The sequence below is a fragment of the Aethalodelphis obliquidens genome, unplaced genomic scaffold (genome assembly GCF_003676395.1).
Source record: "Aethalodelphis obliquidens isolate GAN/ISIS:26980383/991018 unplaced genomic scaffold, ASM367639v1 scaffold64, whole genome shotgun sequence".
Taxonomy (NCBI): Eukaryota; Metazoa; Chordata; class Mammalia; order Artiodactyla; family Delphinidae; genus Aethalodelphis; species Aethalodelphis obliquidens.
The window spans coordinates 1,147,716-1,167,790 of NW_020838008.1; the positions used below are offsets into that span (position 1 = coordinate 1,147,716).

Below are 20,075 nucleotides of genomic sequence, written 5' to 3' on the forward strand. Positions count from 1 at the left end.
CACTGCTGGTTAAAGAGTATTAAGAAACCAAAGACAGTCTGCAGAAAGGTCTCTGTTGCCAGCCTGAACCTGTTCAGCATTTTTACCGACATGTGAATGAAGACCCAGAAGGAATGCTTATTAAATCTCCAGATAAGGCTGAAAGCGATCTTAGGAGAATTACAATTCAAGAAGATAAATAAACTGCACGGATGGCCAAAATGCTTTGCTAGATATTTAATATAGACAAACAAAAAGTCTTCAACTGGGTTTGAAAAATCAGCTACGTACACAAAAACAAAAAGGAAGAGACTGGGATCCATACAAATCTGACAAAAAAGTGTGATTCAGCCCAATATGTATCAAAAGCTAAAAATGGTCCAAATCAAAGGGACTCTCCCACACTACAATCTACACTGCTAAAACCAAACTGCCAATATATACTTAACTCCTGCCTTATCTCAAAATGGATTTGAGGCAGCATATAAGGATACATGAGATATATCTAGAGAATGTAAATTAAAAGATGTGAAAAGAAAAAGAAAAACAATGGTAAGGATAGAGAATGAATCACAGCTAAAAAGTACACACTATAAAGACGAACATTAGGTCAGTTATACCAGCTTCCTAAGATATAGTCTTTGAGGAAAAACAACTATTCTTGGAACCAAGACCAGACAAGACTTTCTTCCAAGAGGACCCATAAACAGAATACTGAATAGTATATGGCACAATTCCCTATATAAAATCCTTATAGTGCACAGCACAAAACACTTCATGGGGGTATTTTTTTCTTTTCTTTTCTTTTTTTTTTGCGGTATGCAGGCCTTTCACTGCTGTGGCCTCTCCCGTTGCGGAGAACAGGCTCCGGATGCGCAGGCTCAGCGGCCATGGCTCACGGGCCCAGTCGCTCCGCGGCATATGGGATCCTCCCAGACTGGGGCACAAACCCGCGTCCCCTTCATCGGCAGGCGGACTCTCAACCACTGCGCCACCAGGGAAGCCCATAGGGGTATTTCTTATTGTAAGTGCAAGCACTGATCAACAGCATCACACCAAAGTAAAATCTAGTAAAATAAAACTATATAACCAATACATAGTAGCTCAGGATCCCTGAAGATTAGAGGCAGTCACACAAACAGAGGAACTACACAATATGTGGTCCTTTGAGACTCACTTCTTTCACTTAGTATAATGTTTTTGGAGGTTCATTCACTTCATAGCATGTATCAATACTTCATTCCTTTTCATGGCTGAATAATATTCCTTTTTATGGACATATCACATTTATTCCATTCATCAGTTGATAGGAATTTGTATTGTTGACACATTTTGACTATTATGAAAAATGCTGCTATGAACATATATTTACAAGTTCTGTATGGACATATATTTTCATTTCTCTTGGGTACATGCCAAGGAGTTGAATTGCTGGATCATATGGTAATTCTATATTTAACCTTTAAAGGAACTACTGGACAGTTTTCTTTTCCTTTTTCTTTTTTGGCCACACCACGTGGCTTGTGGTATCTCAATTCTCCGACCAGGGACTGAACCTGAGCCATGGCCGTGAAAGCCCAGAATCCTAACCATTAGGCCACCAGGGAACTCCCCTGGACTGTTTTCTAAAGTGGTTATACTATTCTACCCTTATTGTGGTTTTAATTTACATTTTCCTAGTGTTTAAAGGTGTTAAGCACCTTTCATGTGTTTACTGGCCATTAACATATTTCTTTTGTGAAGTACCTGTTCAAGTCTTTTGCTCACTGTGTGAGTTAGTTGTTCGTCTTTTTTTGTTGATTTGTAGGAGTACTTTATCTTTTTCTTTTTTTCTTTGGTAGGAGTACTTTAAATATTCTGGATACAATCTCTGATTTATCAATTCATTTTCTTAATGTGATAAAGTTCAATTTATCAATTATTTTCTTTTACGGTTAGTACTTTTGCTGCTGCTCTATGAAATCTTTGCCTGATCCCAAAGTCATGAAAATATTCTCTTATAGTTTTATCTGGAAACTATGTTTCTGGGTTTTACATTTAAGCCCATGACCCATATAGTATTAATTTCTGTGTAAAGAGTGAGACAGGGGTTGGGGGTCACTTTTTTCCCATATATACATCCAGCTGTTCTAGGACCACTTGTAAAATGACTCCTTTTTCCACTGAATTAACTTAATATCTTGGTTGAAAATCAACTGACTGTATATATTGAGGTCTATTTCTGGACTCTATTGTCTTCCATTGATCTACTAGTCTACCTTTACACCAATAACCACAATGTCACAATTACTGTAACTTTGTAAGTCTTAAAATCAGGTCTTTCAACTGTTCCTTTTCAAGATCACTTTGGCCTTTCTGGGTCTTTTTCAAGTAATTACTGCAAAAAAATTTCACAAGCAGTTACTTTTAAACAGCATTAAAAAAATCTGCCATCCAAATTCTATAGGACAATGACCTATACTGGTAGTATGTAACCAAAATAATGAAAACCACCTAGGGAGTTCCCTGGAGGTCCAGTGGTTAAAGACTCTGCACTTCCACTGCAGGGGGCGTGGATTCGAGCCCTGGTAGGGGAACTATGATCCTGCATGCTGCAAGGTGTGGCAGAAAAACCCCCCCAAAACAAAAAAACGTCTAATCATTCATGTATCTCCAGTTCTCTCTACCCAAGGTACCAGACCTAATAGAGTCTTTGTGACTACAGGCTTGAAACAAATCCATGTCATCAAGACAACCATAAATAAGGTTCCAGAAAAGTACCCAAGTACTGCTGGCTGGTGTGCTCACCACTTACCTTGGTTCAATATGATCCGACAAGGCTTGCATGGACCCCCATGGCACAGCTCAGCACAGTGGTGCTGACCACAATTCAAAACATTCTCACAAGGGTTAGAACAGTGGACTGAGATGGCCTGACCACAGCGAACTGTGTGCCTGTAAAAATAGATGTAAAGACAGCATTAGTCTAATGTTGGATATTGAGGTCCTATTTGACAGCTAAACTGACCTTCCCCCAAAACCTACTAAACCTTTTCTCTTTGCCCAGTTTCCCCTACTTTTTCTGTTTCCCTCTTCCAATCATTTCCTCAATTCCTCTTCCCTTCTCCACTCTTTCTTCTTTTTCCTCCTTTGCTTTCCTTATTTCCTATTCTGCCTTTTTTCTCTCCCCTATTTTCTGGCCAGTGAGGAACTGAGGGCCTAAGTATTTGTTACAATGTGATTTCTTCTCTGAGTTGAAACAGCATGCAGGAGGGGAAAGAGCCTGGAGCTCCCATAGTATCTTACAGAGGTGGGTAGGGAGGTTGGGAGGTGTAGTCGTAATGAACATTCTTGGAATGAAAGCACAGTGGCATTCTCCTGGGACCTGGCACTCTGGCATTTTAGGCCGTTATAATACTTAAGAACATACTGTATGTACTTTGATTCAGGATGGGGACATCATTCTGGCTTTTTTCTAATAAACATCCTGATTTTGCCAACTTATTCGCTAGAGAAGGATATGAGGCTGCTGCTCTTAGACAATCATCTTCAGGTTTCTTTCCAGGGTAATGGTTTAGACCTTGGAGTCTACTCTCCCACAGAAAGTTTTATTCTATCCCCCTACTCCCACTTCAACTACATATTTTAAGAAGTCACTGTTACATACATAGATGATCAGTTTCCAGTGCTCAGCGTCAAGGCTAACATCAACCCCTTGAGGAAGACACTATTATTTCTACCATACGATAAGAAAAATGAGGCTCACCAAGAAGAAGCAACTTGCCCAGGTCAACAACTAGTTAGTGGCAGAGCCCAAATCTGACCTGGGCTTTCTAACCCACAGCCCCTTGCATGTGACTCTGTAAGGCCACACTGCTACCCTTGTAAGTTCAGTAAACATTTAAAAAATGCTTATCACTGAAAACCTGCACTATCCCATCTCGTCTTGTGATTCAGAAATCATTTTGTGGTCTTAACTGGGCCTCTGCAGCTATCAGTGATCCTTGCACTGATAAAACAGGAGAACTTGCATTATAATGAAAAGAGAGCGGGCTCTGGGGCTACTTATTCTTTCATTCAACAATATTCACTGAAAACCTACACACCAGATACTATGCTAGGCACAGATAAGTGACCCTTGCCTCCTGGACCTTAGCAGGCCTGGGTTCAATTCCTGGTTCTTTCACCCACTAGAGAGGTTAAGAAAAAAGTCCCTGTCACCTTGGCCTTGCATCTGAAATGGGTAATCTCACTATTTTATAACTTCTTAATCACCTATAAGATTGCAGGATTAAGGCAGCACAGGAAATTACTATTTACAGAAAAGTACTATTTACACCTACCATTTATTAATGGTAGTAAATAAATACTATTTGCACCTACCTACTAATCTTTCATTTTAGAAATTCATACATAAACCATTAATGTGGAAACTGAAGTCTTCTTCGGAGTACAATTCTAACTTTACCTGGTCCGTCCACATTCACATGTTTTAGTCATAAATGCAGGGCAGGGTGGGCAAGGTCCAGGATGGCAGAGACTGAAAAAGAAAGGCTGTGATGAAAGGCCATGTATCCAAACTTAAACAAAGCTGCCCCAGCTGGGCCCTACTATGAATATGGCAGCAAATAAACTTCCTATGAAATGTTTTAGTATTTGTCTAAAGTTGATAAAACTATTTAAACAAAGATACCAACAATGTTTTTATATAAAAAGAATCGATAGCAGTATCATCTTAGAATATTTAACGAGAAAAGTAAAGCCCAAGTCAAAATACTGGTTTTATTTGGGTCTGATAGTCAAAGATAACATTTCTAAATATGGTCTCGGCCCACTTAGTACAGTGAGTAGGGATAAAAAGATCCTGCCACTCAGGATGGCCAATGGGGTCCTTTAGAAGTTCAGAACCTGAGCAAAGTAACAGAGCTTAAATCTGCTAGATCCATGAGAAGTACAGACATTTTCTCATCAGCTGGTAAAGTGATAACCAGGTGATAGGCTAACAACGGGAACACTGAAAAGAAGGTTGCTTGGGGTGAGGGGAGGCATGCTGGTAAGTAACAAAGGGGAAAGGGACTCATGGAAAAAAACCGTGCCTAATTTTTGCTATAGGTCAGAATTAGGCCTCTGAATAGTACGCTTTTTATAGGAGCTATGCTATAAAGAGACCAAAGAAAAAATGAACAAAATGGAAATAAATTCCAATTCAAATAAATACTGCCCTCTTCGAAGCAGACACCCCTGGTAAATTACACACCTGTACAGAAATATCACTACTTAAAACATTTTGGGAACTTTGCGGGTGGGCAGGGGGGACACCTATGTGATGGCAAATCACAATCCTTTGGGAATTAAAAGCCCATCAGAGGGGACTTCCCTGGTGGTACAGTGATTAAGAACCCGCCTGCAAATACAGGGGACACAGGTTCGAGCCCTGGTCCAGGAAGATTTCACATGCCGCGGAGCAACTAAGCCCGTGCGCCACAACTGAGCCTGCACTCTAGAGCTGGCGAGCCTCAACTACTGAGCCCATGTGCCACAACTACTGAAGCCTGCACGCCTAGAGCCTGTGCTCTGCAACAAAGACAAGCCACAGCAATGAGAAGCCCGCGCACCGCAATGAAGAATAGCAACTGCTCTCCGCAACTAGAGAAAGCCCGCACGCAGCAATGAAGACCCAACGCAGCCAAAACTAAGTAATAAAATAAAATAAATAAATTAAGAAAATAGCCAATCAGAGCCAAGTGTAATTAATCAAGTGGGTAACAGAATTTGCTATAAAAATCAGCTGTGCCTATAAAGTGGTCTGGTTGGATTTTTTATTTTTATGAGCTTTAAACACTGAAAACAGTCCAGGAACATGTGCCCGGTCTCCTAAGATGATCCATTTTGACAGACAGAACCCACAGGAGACATAAGATTAAGCATGCTTCTTTAAGGATGAGTATCATTATTCAACAGTTATATTTCACATGATATACCTCAACCCTTTCAGGTGAAATTATTTTCATGGCTGGACATTTAAATAACTTCATTTCTTTAAACAAATTTATTTATTTTATTTATTTGTTTTTGGCTGCACTGGGTCTTCATTGCTGCACACGGGCTTTCTCTAGTTGCCGTGAGCAGGGGCTACTCTTCATTGTGGTGCGCGGGCTTCTCATTGAGGTGGCTTCTCTTGTACAGTACGGGCTCTAGGCGCGTTGGCTTCAGTAGTTGTGGCATGTGGGCTCAGTAATTGTGGCTCACAGGCTCTAGAGGGCAGGCTCAGTAGTTGTGGCACATGGACTTAGCTGCTCCACGGCATGTGGGATCTTCCTGGACCAGGGCTCGAACCCATGTCCCCTGCATTGGCAGGTGGATTCTTAACCACTGCATCACCAGGGAAGCCCTTAAATAACTTTAGACTGATAGACAAACTGCTGGTCAAGTGTGGATGATTCCAGGTTATTGCAAATATCCCTGAGGCCTGGACTTAACCCCAGGTTCTCATAACCTTCAGAGCAGTGGTTCAGAACACTGCTTACATATTAGAATCACCTGGAAAAAAACTACAATGCTTAGACCCACCCCAGGAGATTCTGATTCAATTGCTCTGAGGCAGAAACTGGGCACTGGTGTTTTAAAGTGCTCCTTAAATGACTGACCACCTGATCTGTATCACAGTGGTGTTCTCTGACAGTCATGACAGGGCCCCATTTCTGCTGAAGGCTTCCTAAAGATAATTCATGTGTAGGATTAATTTCTTGTTACTGAATTTACTAAAATGCCAACTAAGGGAAGGAACAGATGAGTCCCTGAGTTCTGACCTATGGAAGCAGTCAAAGGAAGAGAAAGGGCTGATTGTCCAGCAGATGGCAGACCATGCTGTTTAGCTCAGTCTGAATAGCTCTCCCCACAATGACATTCCCCAGCACGGTCCCTACATCTTGATCACAAGACCTCTGATCCAACCCTTGCTCCATGCAATAGAAGCGAGGTACCAGTGGAAATAAGTATAACACTCTGATGTCTGTTTTCTCTTAGATTTGGGTAATAAAAGCAAGTGTTACCATTTCTTGACCACTTATCATGTGCCAGGCTCTGTACCAAGTCTCTTGAGTGTGCTAATTTAATATTCATAGAACTCTGTAACTATTTTTTATCTATCATTATTATCTTACAGGTCCAGAAACTGAAGCTCAGAGAAGTAATTTGTCCAACAGCACATAACTGTTAAAGAGACAAAACCAGGAATTAAACCTTTGTCTGAAGCCAAAGCCCACAGAAATTTATTTGTAACTGATCAACTGTTTATTATTGTGCATCTCCCTCCTCATCTGTAAAATGGAGTGATAAATATCTATACATCACTGGGCTGTTGTAAGGATTCAACGAGTCAACTTTTGCAGAGTACCTGGCACAAAGCAAGTGCTCAGTAAATGATACCACACTGTCCCTCACCCAGTCCTGTTACGTGCTAACCAGATATGTGTACTGAGAGCCGCAAGCAAAGCGTGTTCACCAGCAACCTCCAGGAGTATAGTGTTCCAACTTACAGGTTACAGGAATGTGGGCAGTCCTGGCCAGGCTGTTTCTTTCTACAGACCTCACCACAACTATGTGGAATTTCATTTCTGCTCCATTCAGGATTCTTTACCTTGCCTAAAACATATCAAATAAGAGAGTCAATGGTATAAACTTCAACTGCATCCTAGACTTCGATGAAATAATACAATATAGCCAGACAGCATGAAACATCAGGATGGTGTTCGTTAGTTCAATAAACACATTGTCCTAAAATAAGAAGGTGAATGTAATGCTACTCATCAAAAGCTTCACTGAGTATGATAAATTCTGGATTGTCTGGAAAAGACAAATCGTCATTTTTACTGATGAAAATGCCACTTTGACTAATGGACACATTTAATTTAAGATTTAAACAAAACCTACAAGATAAGCTTTCTGTAAATGGGTCTTTGAATTGATATGGGAATATCTACTGTAAGGATCAGAAAGAGGGAATAAGGGAAGAGAGCAATGGGGGGAGGGGAGAGGCAGTAAGAAATGGAAAGGACGTAAGTCCCCCAGTATAGTAGGAACTCGCCTATTCTAAAGTTAAAATATAGGCATAAAAGGGTTATAATTTTTAACATCTTTATTGGAGTATAACTGCTTTACAATGGTGTGTTACTTTCTGCTTTATAACAAATGAAACAGTTATACATATATATATATCCCCATATCTCCTCCCTCTTGCTTCTCCCTCCCTCCCACCCTCCCTATCCCACCTCTCTATGTGGTCACAAAGCACAGAGCTGATCTTCCTGTGCTATGTGGCTGCTTCCCACTAGCTATCTATTTTACGTTTGCTAGTGTATATATGTCCATGCCACTCTCCCACTTTGTCACAGATTATTCTTCCCCCTCCCCATATCCTCAAGTCCATTCTCTAGTAGGTCTGTGTCTTTATTCCCATCTTGCCCCTAGGTTCTTCATGACCATTTTTTTCCCTCTTAGATTACATATATATGTGTTAGCATACGGTATTTGTTTTTCTCTTTCTGACTTACTTCACTCTGTATGACAGACTCTAGGTCCATCCACCTCACTACAAATAACTCAATTTTGTTTCTTTTTATGGCTGAGTAATATTTCATTGTACACATGTGCCACATCTTCTTTATCCATTCATCTATTGATGGACACTTAGGTTGCTTCTATGTTATGGCTATTGTAAATAGAGCTGCAATGAACATTTTGGTACATGACGCTTTTTGAATTATGGTTTTCTCAGGGTATATGCCCAGTAGTGGGATTGCTGGGTCATATGGTAGTTCTATTTGTAGTTTTTTAAGCAACCTCCATACTGTTCTCCATAGTGGCTGTATCAATTTACATTCCCACCAACAGTGCAAGAGGGTACCCTTTTCTCCACACCCTCTCCAGCATTTTTTGTTTGCAGATTTTTTGATGACGGCCATTCTGACTGGTGTGAGATGATATCTCATTGTAGCTTTGATTTGCATTTCTCTAATGATTAATGATGTTGAGCATTCTTTCATGTGTTTGTTGGCAATCTGTATATCTTCTTTGGAGAAATGTCTATTTAGGTCTTCTGCCCATTTTTGGATTGGGTTGTTTTTTTGATATTAAGCTGCATGAGCGCTTGTAAATTTTGGAGATCAATCCTTTGTCAGTTGCTTCATTTGCAAATATTTTCTCCCATTCTTTTCGTCTTGTTTATGGTTTCCTTTGCTGTGCAAAAGCTTTGAAGTTTCATTAGGTCCCATTTGTTTATTTTTGTTTTTTCCATTTCTCTAGGAGGTGGGTCAAAAAGGATCTTGCTGTGATTTATGTCATAGAGTGTTCTGCCTATGTTTTCCTCTAAGAGTTTGATAGTGTCTGGCCTTACATTTAGGTCTTTAATCCATTTTGAGTTTATTTTTGTGTATGGTGTTAGGGAGTGTTCTAATTTCATACTTTTACATGTACCTTTCCAGTTTTCCCAGCACCACTTATTGAAGGCTGTCTTTTCTCCACTGTATATTCTTTCCTCTTTTATCAAAGATAAGGTGACCATATGTGCATGGGTTTATCTCTGGGCTTTCTATCCTGTTCCATTGATCTATCTTTCTGTTTTTGTGCCAGTACCATACTGTTTTGATTACTGTAGCTTTGTAGTATAGTCTGAAGTCAGGGAGCCTGATTCCTCCAGCTCTGTTTTTCTTTCTCAAAATTGCTTTGGCTATTCAGGGTCTTTTGTGTTTCCATACAAATTGTGAAATTTTTTGTTCTAGTTCTGTGAAAAATACCAGTGGTAGTTTGATAGGGATTGCATTGAATCTATAGATTGCTTTGGGTAGTAGAGTCATTTTCACAATGTTGATTCTTCCAATCCAAGAACGTGGTATATCTCTCCATCTATTTGCATCATCTTTAATTTCTTTCATCAGTGTCTTAAAATTTTCTGCATACAGGTCTTTGGTCTCCTTAGGTATGTTTATTCCTAGATATTTTATTCTTTTTGTTGCAATGGTAAATGGGAGTGTTTTCTTTTTTTTCTTTTTTTTTTTTTTCAGAAAAAAAAAGTGTATTACTGAAGACTCAGAAACCAAATAGCAGAGTATAAAATCAAATTTTGCTTTCAAATCATGTCCAAAATGCTTTTTTGGTTGTTGTTTTTAAATCTCAGATAGCTTTTGGTGCAATAATTTTATTTTATTTTATTTATTTATTTATTTTTTAACATCTTTATTGGAGTATAATTGCTTTACAATGGTATGTTAGTTTCAGCTTCACAACAAAATGAATCAGTTATATATATACATATATTCCCATATCTCTTCCCGCTTGCGTCTCCCTCCCTCCCACCCTCCCTATCCCACCCCTCCAGGCGGTCACAAAGCACCGAGCTGATCTCCCTGTGCTATGCGGCTGCTTCCCACTAGCTATCTACCTTACGTTTGGTAGTGTATATATGTCCATGCCTCTTTATCGCTTTGTCACCGTTTACACTTCCCCCTCCCCATAGCCTCAAGTCCATTCTCTAGTAAGTCTGTGTCTTTATTCCTGTTTCACCCCTAGGTTTTTCATGACATTTTTTTTTTTAAATTCCATATATATGTGTTAGCATACGGTATTTGTCTCTCTCTTTCTGACTTACTTCACTCTGTATGACAGACTCTAGGTCTATCCACCTCATTACAAATAGCTCAATTTCGTCTCTTTTTATGGCTGAGTAATATTCCATTGTATATATGTGCCACATCTTCTTTATCCATTCATCCGATGATGGACACTTAGGTTGTTTCCATCTCTGGGTTATTGTAAATAGAGCTGCAATGAACATTTTGGTACATGACTCTTTTTGAATTATGGTTTTCTCAGGGTATATGCCCAGTAGTGGGATTGCTGGGTCATATGGTAGTTCTATTTGTAGCTTTTTAAGGAACCTCCATACTGTTCTCCACAGTGGCTGTATCAATTTACATTCCCACCAACAGTGTAAGAGGGTTCCCTTTTCTCCACACCCTCTCCAGCATTTATTGTTTCTAGATTTTTTGATGATGGCCATTCTGACTGGTGTGAGATGATATCTCATTGTAGTTTTGATTTGCATTTCTCTCATGATTAGTGATGTTGAGCATTCTCTCATGTGTTTGTTGGCACTCTGTATATCTTCTTTGGAGAAATGTCTATTTAGGTCTTCTGCCCATTTTTGGATTGGGTTGTTTGTTTTTTTGTTATTAAGCTGCATGAGCTGCTTATAAATTTTGGAGATCAATCCTTTGTCAGTTGCTTCATTTGCAAATATTTTCTCCCATTCTGAGGGTTGTCTTTTGGTCTTCTTTGTGGTTTCCTTTGCTGCGCAAAAGCTTTTAAGTTTCATTAGGTCCCATTTGTTTACTCTTGTTTTTATTTCCATTACTCTAGGAGGTGGGTCAGAAAGAATCTTGCTGTGATTTATGTCATAGAGTGTTCTGCCTATGTTTTCCTCTAAGAGTTTGATAGTTTCTGGCCTTACATTTAGGTCTTTAATCCATTTTGAGCTTATTTTTGTGTATGGTGTTAGGGAGTGATCTAACTTCATACTTTTACATGTAGCTGTCCAGTTTTCCCAGCACCACTTATTGAATAGGCTGTCCTTTCTCCACGGTACATTTCTGCCTCCTTTGTCAAAGATAAGGTGACCATATGTGCGTGGGTTTATCTCTGGGCTTTCTATCCTGTTCCATTGATCTATCTTTCTGTTTTTGTGCCAGTACCATACCGTTTTGATAACTGTAGCTTTGTAGTATAGTCTGAAGTCTGGGAGCCTGATTCCTCCAGTTCCTTCTTTCGTTCTCAAGATTGCTTTGGCTATTCGGGGTCTTTTGTGTTTCCATACAAATTGCAAAATTTTTTGTTCTAGTTCTGTGAAAAATGCCAGTGGTAGTTTGATAGGGATTGCATTGAATCTATAGATTGCTTTCGGTAGTAGAGTCATTTTCACAATGTTGATTCTTCCAATCCAAGAACATGGTATATCTCTCCATCTATTTGTATCATCTTTAATTTCTTTCATCAGTGTCTTATAATTTTCTGCATACAGATCTTTTGTCTCCTTAGGTAGGTTTATTCCTAGATATTTTATTCTTTTTGTTGCAATGGTAAATGAGAGTGTTTTCTTAATTTCACTTTCAGATTTTTCATCATTAGTATATAGGAATGCCAGAGATTTCTGTGCATTAATTTTGTATCCTGCCACTTTACCAAATTCATTGATTAGCTCTAGTAGTTTTCTGGTAGCATCTTTAGGGTTCTCTATGTATAGGATCATGTCATCTGCAAACAGTGACAGCTTTACTTCTTCTTTTCCAATTTGGATTCCTTTTATTTCCTTTTCTTCTCTGATTGCTGTGGCTAAAACTTCCAAAACTATGTTGAATAAGAGTGGTGAGAGTGGGCAACCTTGTCTTCTTCCTGATCTTAGTGGAAATGCTTTCAGTTTTTCGCCATTGAGGATGATGTTTGCTGTGGGCTTGTCATATATGGCCTTTATTATGTTGAGGAAAGTTCCCTCTATGCCTACTTTCTGCAGGGTTTTTATCATAAATGGGTGTTGAATTTTGTCAAAAGCTTTCTCTGCATCTATTGAGATGATCATATGGTTTTTCTCCTTCAGTTTGTTAATATGGTTTATCACATTGATAGATTTGCGTATATTGAAGAATCCTTGCATTCCTGGAATAAACCCCACTTGATCATGGTGTATGATCCTTTTAATGTGCTGTTGGATTCTATTTGCTAGTATTTTGTTGAGGATTTTTGCATCTATGTTCATCAGTGATATTGGCCTGTAGTTTTCTTTCTTTGTGACATCCTTGTCTGGTTTTGGTATCAAGGTGATGGTGGCCTCGTAGAAGGAGTTTGGGAGTGTTCCTCCCTCTGCTATATTTTGGAAGAGTTTGAGAAGGATAGGTGTTAGCTCTTCTCTAAATGTTTGATAGAATTCGCCTGTGAAGCCATCTGGTCCTGGGCTTTTCTTTGTTGGAAGATTTTTAATTACAGTTTCAATTTCAGTGCTTGTGATTGGTCTGTTCATATTTTCTATTTCTTCCTGATTCAGTCTTGGCAGGTTGTGCATTTCTAAGAATTTGTCCATTTCTTCCAGATTGTCCATTTTATTGGCATAGAGTTGCTTGTAGTAATCTCTCATGATCTCTTTTATTTCTGCAGTGTCAGTTGTTACCTCTCCTTTTTCATTTCTAATTCTATTGATTTGAGTCTTATCCCTTTTTTTCTTGATGAGTCTGGCTAGTGGTTTATCTATTTTGTTTATCTTCTCAAAGAACCAGCTTTTAGTTTTATTGATCTTTGCTATTGTTTCCTTCATTTCTTTTTCATTTATTTCTGATCTGATTTTTATGATTTCTTTCCTTCTGCTAGCTTTGGGGTTTTTTTGTTCTTCTTTCTCTAATTGCTTGAGGTGCAAGGTTAGGTTGTTTATTCGAGATGTTTCCTGCTTCTTAAGGTGGGCTTGTATTGCTATAAACTTCCCCCTTAGAACTGCTTTTGCTGCATCCCACAGGTTTTGGGTCGTTGTGTCTCCATTGTCATTTGTTTCTAGGTATTTTTTGATTTCCTCTTTGATTTCTTTAATTTCTTTCATCAGTGTCTTAAAATTTTCTGCATACAGGTCTTTGGTCTCCTTAGGTATGTTTATTCCTAGATATTTTATTCTTTTTGTTGCAATGGTAAATGGGAGTGTTTTCTTAATTTCACTTTTTCATCATTAGTGTATAGGAATGCTAGAGATTTCTGTGCATTAATTTTGTATCCTGCTACTTTACCAAATTCATTGATTAGCTCTAGCAGTTTTCTGGTAGCATCTTTAGGATTCTCTATGTATAATATCATGTCATCTGCAAACAGTGACAGCTTTACTTCTTTCTTGATTTGGATTCCTTTTATTTCCTTTTCTTCTCTGATTGCTGTGGCTAAAACTTCCAAAACTATGTTGAATAAGAGTGGCGAGAGTGGGCAACCTTGTCTTGTTCCTGATCTTAGTGAAAATGGTTTCAGTTTTTCACCATTGAGGATGATGTTGGCTGTGGGTTTGCCATATATGGCCTTTCTTATGTTGAGGAAAGTTCCCTCCAGGGTTATAATTTTATAATCAATGTCACTCCACAAATTTTAGTAAGCCTATTCCATGAACTTAGTGCAGGGGCAGGATGAGTAAAACTGAGGCGCGGGACTGCTCCTTGCCCTTGAGCTATTCATCCTCACTTGGGCAATTTACACCCTAAATGAAGCCTGTTCCCAGTCCTTGGTCTCTGCTGTTCTCTCCTGTCTGTCTCTTTCAGAAATCTTATTCATGCTGTGCGGTTCAATACATCTAAAGGCCGATGAGTCCCAAATCTACATTTTCTGCATTGCCCTGAATCCTCAGTTTCAGTCCTACATGTCCAACCGTCTGCTGAACATCTGTGCTTGGGGTTTCACAGTCACTTCAAATTGCCTATGTATCTACAGTCAAAGTTAGCATCTTCCCTCTTAGATTCCACCCTCTCCAGGGTTCCCTATCTGTGTGACACCATCACTGTCAGAGTCACACAAACTCAAAAACTAGAGGCATCCTCCTTTTTCTTTCTCTATTCTATTTAGTCACCAAATCTTGTCAATTTTCCTACATAGTGTATCTCACAACTCACCTCCCCCTCTACTCCTGCTGTTCCTCTCTACTGGCCAGAACCTCATCTCTAGACTATTAGAATAGCTCCCCTGCCTCTGTGCTTTCTTGCTCCAATGCGGTGCCCAGGTTTTCTCCTACCATCTCTCAGTGGCCCAACCTCTTTTCCCTGACTCTCAATGATGTTTTTTTCCCTTCATCTGCCAGAGTTCTGCATTAGACTCCTTCTCACCCATTACCCTTTCACCTACTAGAATCTCATCTATTGCTCTCACCTGTGACTATCTTCCCTAATTCCTGATCTTTCTTCAAACATTCCTAACTCCTTGGAGAACATCTTCCACTGGATGTCTTACTCCTCCAACTCAACACTTCAACTCCAACTCCAACTGAACTCATTGTCCCCACCAAACCTGGTTCAGTTGCCCTGCCCTTTTCTGTTCTTGGTATCACCATTTCCAAAAGCATGAAACTTTGGAGTCACATTTGGGTTCCTTCCTTTCCCACTGCTGTTAATTCATGTTTACCTTTGAAATCTTATATCCCTTCCTTTCTGTCCCACTCTAAAACCCATTGCAGACTTTTACTATTCTTCATCTGGGTTACTCTAAGTCCCCAAACTGTTTAGGTCCCAGAATACTCTACTCACTGCCACCAGACTAATCTTCATAAAGAATCAGGGAATTCCCTGGCAGTCCAGTGGTTAGGACTCTGCATTTCCATTGGAGGGGGCCCAGGTTTGATCTCTGGTTGGGGAACTAAGATCCCACATGCCTTGGCACGGCCAGAAAAAAAAAAAAAAAAAAACACACTAATGCCCTCAGTGGCTTCCCAGCACCTGACAAATGAAGTCCCAATATCTAGGCCTGGCATGAAGAAGTCAGCCCTACCTTTCCAGTCATCTCAAACTCCTCCATCTTCATAGACCCTGGGCTCCATAACTGGATGACTTCCTCTTCTCCCAGCAGATCCTAAGACTTCTTGGTGTTAAACCTAGTTTTCAAGCCTGGTTCAATTCTACCTCCTTCAGGAAAGCTCTTAATCCTCCAGCCAGAAGTCAAACTCACCCCAAAGATCTCCCACAGACTTTGTAGTAGAACAGCAAGTTAATTGTGTCTTAAATTTTAGACTGTAAGCTCTGGGAAGTCAGTAAAGAGTCTCATTCTTCTCTGTTTCTTCATGGTATCTGTTACATTAATAAGCTCACAATAAGTATATTAAACCAATGGTCTCCTTTTTTTTACTCAGCTGCGTTGCGTGGCTTGCAGAATGTGGGATCTTAGTTCCCCAACTAGGGATTGAACCCAGGCCCTTGGCAGTGAAAGCACAGAGTCGTAACCACTGGACTGCCAGGGAATTCCCGACCAATGGTCTCCTTGAAGAGCAGAGTGGGGCAAAGTCCTCAGGTAAAATCAGGCCATTATTTGCCTTCCCACACCATTCCACCTCACTCAGATCATCGTGACCTTCATCCCCACATTCTTCTGCCTTCTTAGGGTCTCATATCCAATTTGTCAGTGAAGGCTTTAACAAGATTTTAAATTTCATTATGATGCTTCATGTTAAAAAATCCTTTAAAAATAAGGTAATTAAGCCTGGGTATAGGTCTTATTTGTCCAATTTTCAATTGATCTCTTGCTTCCAGTTTCATGCTGCCTTTCCAGTAGTACATTCAAGAATATTCATTCCTTCAGCTAATACTAATTCAGTATCTATTAAGGGTCAGATTTTGGCAAAAGAACATACAGGACCAACAGATTCTGCATAAGAGTGGCCAAAGTGGGAGAGGAGTTAAGGAAGGGGAAGCTTCCTTTGGAAGCAGACAGTTGGGGTCAGATCTTGAATGACACAGTGGATGAGATTTAAAGAAAAGAAGGGGAAGAACACTGTAGATAGCTGAGTTCACAAAGAGATTGAGTCTAGAAGTGTTGATGGTCAGTGACTGACTCTTGGTGAAAGCTGGCAGTTAAGTAACAGGAAAGGAGAAATATGAGCAAATTAGAAAAATAAGGAGAACAGGTAGAAGAGAAACAGAAAGAGCTAGTCATTTCAAGAAGTGAATGGTCAAAAGCATTAAGGGCTGCTGTGTGGACAAAAAGGTTAAGAATTTATAAATCAGCCCTGGATTTGGTCAGGAAAGGGTCATTGATGATTTCTGAATAAGTTTCAGTGAGGTAATGAGGACAGAGATAAAAATGCAATGGTTCAAGGAGGGAGATAAATGGTTAAGAAATAAAATCTGAAAAATCGACAGCCAGATGGTAAAGGTTACCCATTAAAAGACAGGCAGGAAAGAGGGGGAAAAAAAAAAAAAAAAAGACACGCAGGAAATAGGTTAGCAACAGATGAGCATGTGGATCATGAAAAGCTTTTTTCCTAACACATGGAAGAACTGACCTATGCAAAACCAGGAAGAAGTATTCCATAAAGAGGGAGGGCACAAGGATAGTTTGCAATGCTGGTTTACAGAAAATCTCTCTTTATTATAAAGAACAATGACTGATTTCTTGGATTAAAATAAAGTACACTTCACCATTACTCTTTACTCATGTTGCTCAAATCCAGAATTTCAAAGCTGTTACCATTAGAGATGAGAAGAAGCCCATGTCTGTATCCACCTCTGCCATCTGGTCAGCTCTGATCTAAACTAATATCAAGGAGACCTGGTGGGCATGATGAGAAGGCTCACCTCCAGAACAGTCTGCCAAGAACACAAAGGCCTGTGACTCTAGCTGTGTGACAGACCACATGCATGTGATGTCTTACAAACTCCTGTAGCTCTGAAGTCTTATTAGTGACTTCTAAAACATGCCCAGCACACTGCCTCTCCAGGGCTGGGAACTGAGGTACAATAAGCAAAGTGAAAGAAACTCCAGTGTATGCAAAAAAACTCACCACAGAAACAAGTATAGTTATTAGGAACATGTGCAGAAACATTCTGACATGCAGGGCACCTCCAACCACTCTGGCCATCTGTCAAGAAAAATGAGAGGAAATCAAAATAATTTCCTTACAAAAGCACATGTAATTTAAGAATTTTTAAATCTATGGAAAGCCATAATATTGAAGCAGCAGTAGTAATTTCCATGTTAAGGATATCAGACATTTAGGAAACAAATTCACAATACTGAATTCTTTGCTTAAATATTGCATTTAGGCTTATAATTATAAGGACCTCATATCGTGAATACAGTGGGTATCCATTTCATTCCATTTTTAAAAATTGAGATATAATTAACGTATAACATTGTGTAAGTTTAAGGTACACAACATGTTGATTTGATACATGTATATATTACAATATGATTATTACCACAGTCTTAGTTAACACCTCTATCACTTCATAAAATTAACATTTCATTTTGTGGGACAGTGTTCTATTATTTTTAATATCAAAGTAAGCATCTGAATCTTGGTTTGAAAAAAAAAAAGTAGGATACTTGAGTACATGCAGGAAAACTCAAATGTCTTAAATTAGAAGAGCCAAAGTTCAGAAAGCATATTTTTAGTAACATTTGCATTATCCCTAAATACTAGTATACTTTGGGAAAAGCCCACAAAATACTATGGAGAAGATCTGTTAAAGGCAAAGCAACTTCAAAATCCTAAGGGTAAATTAAACATTGTTTTCTATAAATTTTCTAAAGCAAACTATACAAGAAATGTTTTCTAATGAATAAGCTACAAGGATGTATAGTACAACACAGGGAATATAGCTAATATTTTATAATAACTATAAATAGAATATAACCTTTAAAAATGGTGAATCACTATGTTGTACACCCGAAACTGACATAATATTGTACATCAACTATACCCCAATTTAAAAAAAATCGTTCTTTGTAGATGCTACTTGGATAAAAGTTACCATTTTCAGTAAAAGTGACTGATTTTGTTGTACCCTAAGTATATTTTAATTTGTTATGCTTAGCTGGTTTAAGATTTATAGCTTAAACCAAATATGTGATCAGGGCAACATATGTGATCAAAATATGTGATCAGGGCAACATACTCTCCCCGCAGATAAAACACTTAAGAGGAATTAAGTAGTATTTTTAAAGCTAAGTTTAAAACCTGAACATATCTAATGAGTAAGAATAACTATTCAGAAGAGAGAAATGACTGACCTGCTTGAGACGCTGGAGACCTTGCCCATTTCTTTATGCAGTTCAAATGAAACACATGGTAACAGCTCTGACAACTCCACACTGGGGCTGTGACACGAACCAATTCACAGCACACCATGCACTCATATTTTTCTGTGGTTAGCTGTTCAATTAAAGAACCTGTTTAAAAAACAAAACAGATAAACTGAAACACAGAAAATCATTCCGTAGTCAACCAAGGATCAGCAAGGCATTTGAGAGGAGAATTCAAATGTAGAGATTTTAAGGGATGTCTGATTCTGAGCAAGGTGACTCTTCAGAGTTTGAGACCAGGAAGGGGCAGGAATATGCTGAGGTAGAGGACTTAGGAAGCAGACATTCAGGTAGGGATTCCCACAATTGAGGAAACATTCCCAAGAAACTGCCCAGGATTCTAGCAGAATAGCCAAACGCCCCTTGTAACACACGGCTTAAGCATTCACAGGAGAAACATGCTGTAGCACCGTGCCTTGCCCTCTCAATCTGGAAGGCTCTGCATCTACCACATTCATGGATTCAGGTTAGGGAAGGGCTCGTGAAGCTACAGTGGTCAGGTGCAAGAAACCTAAGCCTAGACACGTTCCAACAACCCATGGTGGTGAGATGGTTCTAGTAGATGCCCTGAAAGTCTTTGGTTGTTCACTCAAGAAAGACAGGCTTGATGCCTACCACAAGCCCCATGGCAGGATTACTAGACTGAGGGACACACAGTCTCTGGCTCCAGAAGCTCAGCATCTATGAGAGAGACCAGTGTATAACATCCTAAGAATCCTCCCAGATTTACTCTTCAATACCTTCACCCACTTCCAGACTTTTCCTTCAAATACGATCTCAGCAGAATCTTTCTAAATCCCAAGTGTACCCAGACCTGAGAGTATGTGTGTGTGTATGTTTTTTTTCAGTCCATATTTTTAGCATTTATTTCACAATACTATTTTGTTTGTTATAAGGTCCAAGTAAGTTATAAGAATAAAACAACTAACCTTAAATACACCACGCCAAGTGTTGTGCTAAAGCACTTTACACATATTTAATTCTCTTAACAAGGATATAACAGAGATACCATTTTATAGATGAAGAAACTGAGGCTCAAAGTAGTTAAAACACTTACCTAAGATCATATAACCAGAAATTTAAAAATCAAAATTCAAACTCATCGCCATCTGACTCAAAAGCTCACATTTTAGTCATTCCATAATATTAGCTCCCTAAGATTACTTTCTGTTTGTCCAGTTCAAAGTCAAAAGAAATACACATCAAGACTGTAAGCTCTGGGAGGCAGGACCAGAGGCTCGTCTGCCTTGCTCACTGTAGTA

The 20,075-nt window shown here is 39.2% G+C and overlaps 1 protein-coding gene across 5 annotated transcripts in view; it reads right to left on the reverse strand.

Annotated features, from left to right (window-relative positions):
* NFX1 (nuclear transcription factor, X-box binding 1) overlaps nucleotides 1-20,075 on the reverse strand; it is an 84,075-nt gene that overhangs the window by 43,910 nt on the left and 20,090 nt on the right. For 4 of the 5 annotated variants that reach the window (XR_003429150.1, XM_027088934.1, XM_027088935.1 and 1 more), the window contains exons 3-7: nucleotides 18,742-18,900; nucleotides 17,510-17,587; nucleotides 7,497-7,602; nucleotides 4,427-4,498; nucleotides 2,774-2,913 (exon numbers count right to left, since the gene is read on the reverse strand). Coding sequence is in view for 4 of the 5 variants with exons in the window: in XM_027088934.1 (XP_026944735.1) it covers nucleotides 2,774-2,913; nucleotides 4,427-4,498; nucleotides 7,497-7,602; nucleotides 17,510-17,587; nucleotides 18,742-18,900 (555 nt within the window). In the remaining variant the exon portion in view is untranslated. Of the gene's footprint in view, nucleotides 1-2,773; nucleotides 2,914-4,426; nucleotides 4,499-7,496; nucleotides 7,603-17,196; nucleotides 17,316-17,509; nucleotides 17,588-18,741; nucleotides 18,901-20,075 lie in introns of those variants that run through there. The other variant, XM_027088936.1, reaches the window with a different exon arrangement.